Here is a 2,877-nt window from a genome sequence, read left to right as displayed (position 1 = left end):
GAATAGTGAGCTCAGTCCAGGTAAAAAAATGAGACCTTCAAGTAGGGCAGCAGCAGTGTGTTTGAGAATAAAGTAAAAAACTTATGTGGAATTAAAAGAACCTGCTGACTAGATGTGAAAATAAGTGTGTGTGTGGATGAGGACACTCCATGTAAAGCCAAGATTAGTCAGGATGGGGCAAACTGCTCCTACCTTAGCAGTGCTGTTGACATTATCAGGGTCTCCTTCCTCACACTCCAACAGAGTCACATGGGTGAGGTTCTCCACTGGATTCGTAAGAGTCAGGAGGACCTGGCTCTCCTGGGGAATAGGAAAAGCATCTCTCAGACAAGTGCCACTACTGCCACTTTCTTAGTTACAATACCAAATATTTCATAAAATCCTCACTTCATTACTCCCGAGCAATGACACCCACACATACTTCTACATCACTGCATTCTCAAAGTGCTAACTGCTCTCTATTATCTACATGTTAGACCATATACTCTCTGACTTGCTCTTTCACTGAGGAAATGGGACAGATTCCACGGAAATGGCCACTTACTAGATCCAAAAATTCTGAAAAAATGTTAAGTTATCTGATTATTTAAAGTTATAACTCATGTCCTACCCAGGTTGCCACTTAAGGACTGAAAAGGAGGCCTTTATAAATAAAATAAGGGAACCACAGCTTAGCCAGATGGATTAACATAGAAAAACTGAACACCAAGACTCTTACAAAAACCTTTTAAGAGTTTTTGAACCATGATAACCTGCCCTTGTTTGGTACTCTTGAGACTAGCAAAAAATCTTTCAAATGAAGAGAGATCACATACATGTTTTCACTAGGAGTATGAAAGGAAAGAGCTAAAGAGGCTGGTGCAGAATATTCTTTATTTCACTAGGGGTGTGTATGTGGGAGGAAGGGACATAGACGAAGATTTCAGGAGAGAGGGGCTGTGGTAAAGAAGAAACTTAGTTGACTCCTGGTTCCTGACAGGAACCCATGAGATGGTAGAGAATCTCTAGGCTGGAGATGAATGAAAGATGTCTCTAGGGTCTAAATATTCTTCTTTCTTTTCCCCACTTAAATTATATCTTTACATAATATGCAACCTGCTCCTTCTATATACGTTTCAAAGATGCTATTGTCAAGAATGTCACCGTAAAGAATTTAAAGTCTCAATCCTATTATCTCAAACTGTTATCTTTTTACCCCTTGTTCATTGCATCCTGTGCCAAATACACACTCCGCCACTCACATACAACACATACACATCAATCATCAATCGATCCTTTCTCTTTCTGTTAACGAGCAAGGTACTAACCTTCATGTAGCGAAGGTTGGGAATTGACATGATTCTCACTTCTGGAATATAATTGCTATACATGAATAAAAAGAACATTAATGTTCACTGGAGTCCCTCAAAATTATAATATATATATATATTTAGGTAGTACAGCAAATAAAGGATTTCTTCATGTTAATTATAACACATCAGAGAAAAAGAATTTTAAAGAACCGTATCATTATAGTAAGAATATAAGACAAAACCAAATAGGTAATGAGTTCTTTCTGAAATCTTATGTATACTTCTAGTTTAAGCCTATATATGTGTGTATCATAACAGACATCTTCCTTATAACAATCAGATTTATCTTTTTAAGATCTCATTTATTTGAATTTAGTGGGCAATTGGTTATAAGATCCAAGACTGACTAAATAATACATTTTATGGCTGTAAAAATATTACCATATACTTACCAAAACACATAACACTATATGCTAGGCAATGTTTTAACCACTATACAAATATTAATTCATATTATCTTCACTGTGACTATATGAGATGGATGGTATTATTATCCCCATTATAAAAATGAAGAAGCTGGGCATTAATAGGATTAGCAACTTGCTGTTAAGTGGCAGTGTGAAGATTCAAACCCAGACAGTCTGGCTCTGGTGTCCTTGTTCTTTTTTTTGAGACAGGGTTCACTCTGTTACCCTGGGTAGAGTACCATGGTGTCGTTATAGTTCACAGCAACCCCAAACTCTTAGACTAAAGTGATCCTCTTACCTCAGGTTTTCTATTTTTAGTAGAGACAGGGTCTTGCTCTTGCTCAAGCTAGTCTCAAACTCCTGAGCTCAAGCAATTAGCTTGCCTCACCCTCCAGAGTGCTAGGATTACAGGTGTGAGCCACCACAGCTGGCCTTAGTGTCCTTGCTCTTAACCATTGCCTTATGCTGCCTCTCTAAACAAAGCAACAAAATACTGCACTTGAGTGCTTACTCTGGACTCAAAACAGACCAGGTTTAAATCCCAGCTTAGTGTTTATATAACAAGATATTCCTTTGTAATGACTGGGGTAAGATATTTACCTCTTTGTGCCTTGGTTTTCTCAATTATAAAATGAGGAAAATAATGGTAACTGTCTCTTGAGGTTACTGTAAAGAATAAATTAAATAATATGCAAAAAGTCCTCTGAAAAGTGCTTGGAACAAAGCATGCTCAAGTGTTAATTATTGTGCACGTATCAACATAAGACAAGATCTACTGCAGAAACACCAAAAGTGAAAAAAAAAAGTTCATCTGAGAATCAAGGCAATAAGGTATTTTAACTTCAAACTAGGTATTTTCATGCTGAGCTGCAGAACTAACCTGAGTAACTTAATAGAAACCCAAGGGCCCCACTACCATAAATTTGCATTCAGCAGGTCTGAGGTCTGATGCGACAACACTTGTATTAAGACTGTCAGGCAATTCTACCATGATGGCAGGCAAAAAAAACCTTTTTCTCAAGGCAAGCTTAAGAAATTGATGCTGGCTCGGCGCCTGTGGCTCAAGCAGCTAAGGCGCCAGCCACATACACCTAAGATGGCAGGTTCGAATCCCCAGC

General features: G+C 38.1%; 1 protein-coding gene across 1 annotated transcript in view; it reads right to left on the bottom strand.

Moving 5' to 3' along the window:
* Positions 1 to 2,877, bottom strand: part of DCTN4 (dynactin subunit 4) — a 41,504-nt gene that overhangs the window by 9,058 nt on the left and 29,569 nt on the right. Inside the window, exons 9-10 of the mRNA XM_023514484.1 lie at positions 1,308 to 1,362; positions 193 to 300 (exon numbers count right to left, since the gene is read on the bottom strand). Of these exons, the coding sequence (XP_023370252.1) occupies positions 193 to 300; positions 1,308 to 1,362 (163 nt within the window). The remainder of the gene's footprint in view (positions 1 to 192; positions 301 to 1,307; positions 1,363 to 2,877) is intronic.

The sequence above is a fragment of the Otolemur garnettii genome, unplaced genomic scaffold (assembly GCF_000181295.1).
Source record: "Otolemur garnettii isolate 467f Iridium unplaced genomic scaffold, OtoGar3 scaffold00003, whole genome shotgun sequence".
NCBI lineage: Eukaryota > Metazoa > Chordata > Mammalia > Primates > Galagidae > Otolemur > Otolemur garnettii.
This window is presented reverse-complemented; position numbering and strand designations above follow the sequence as displayed.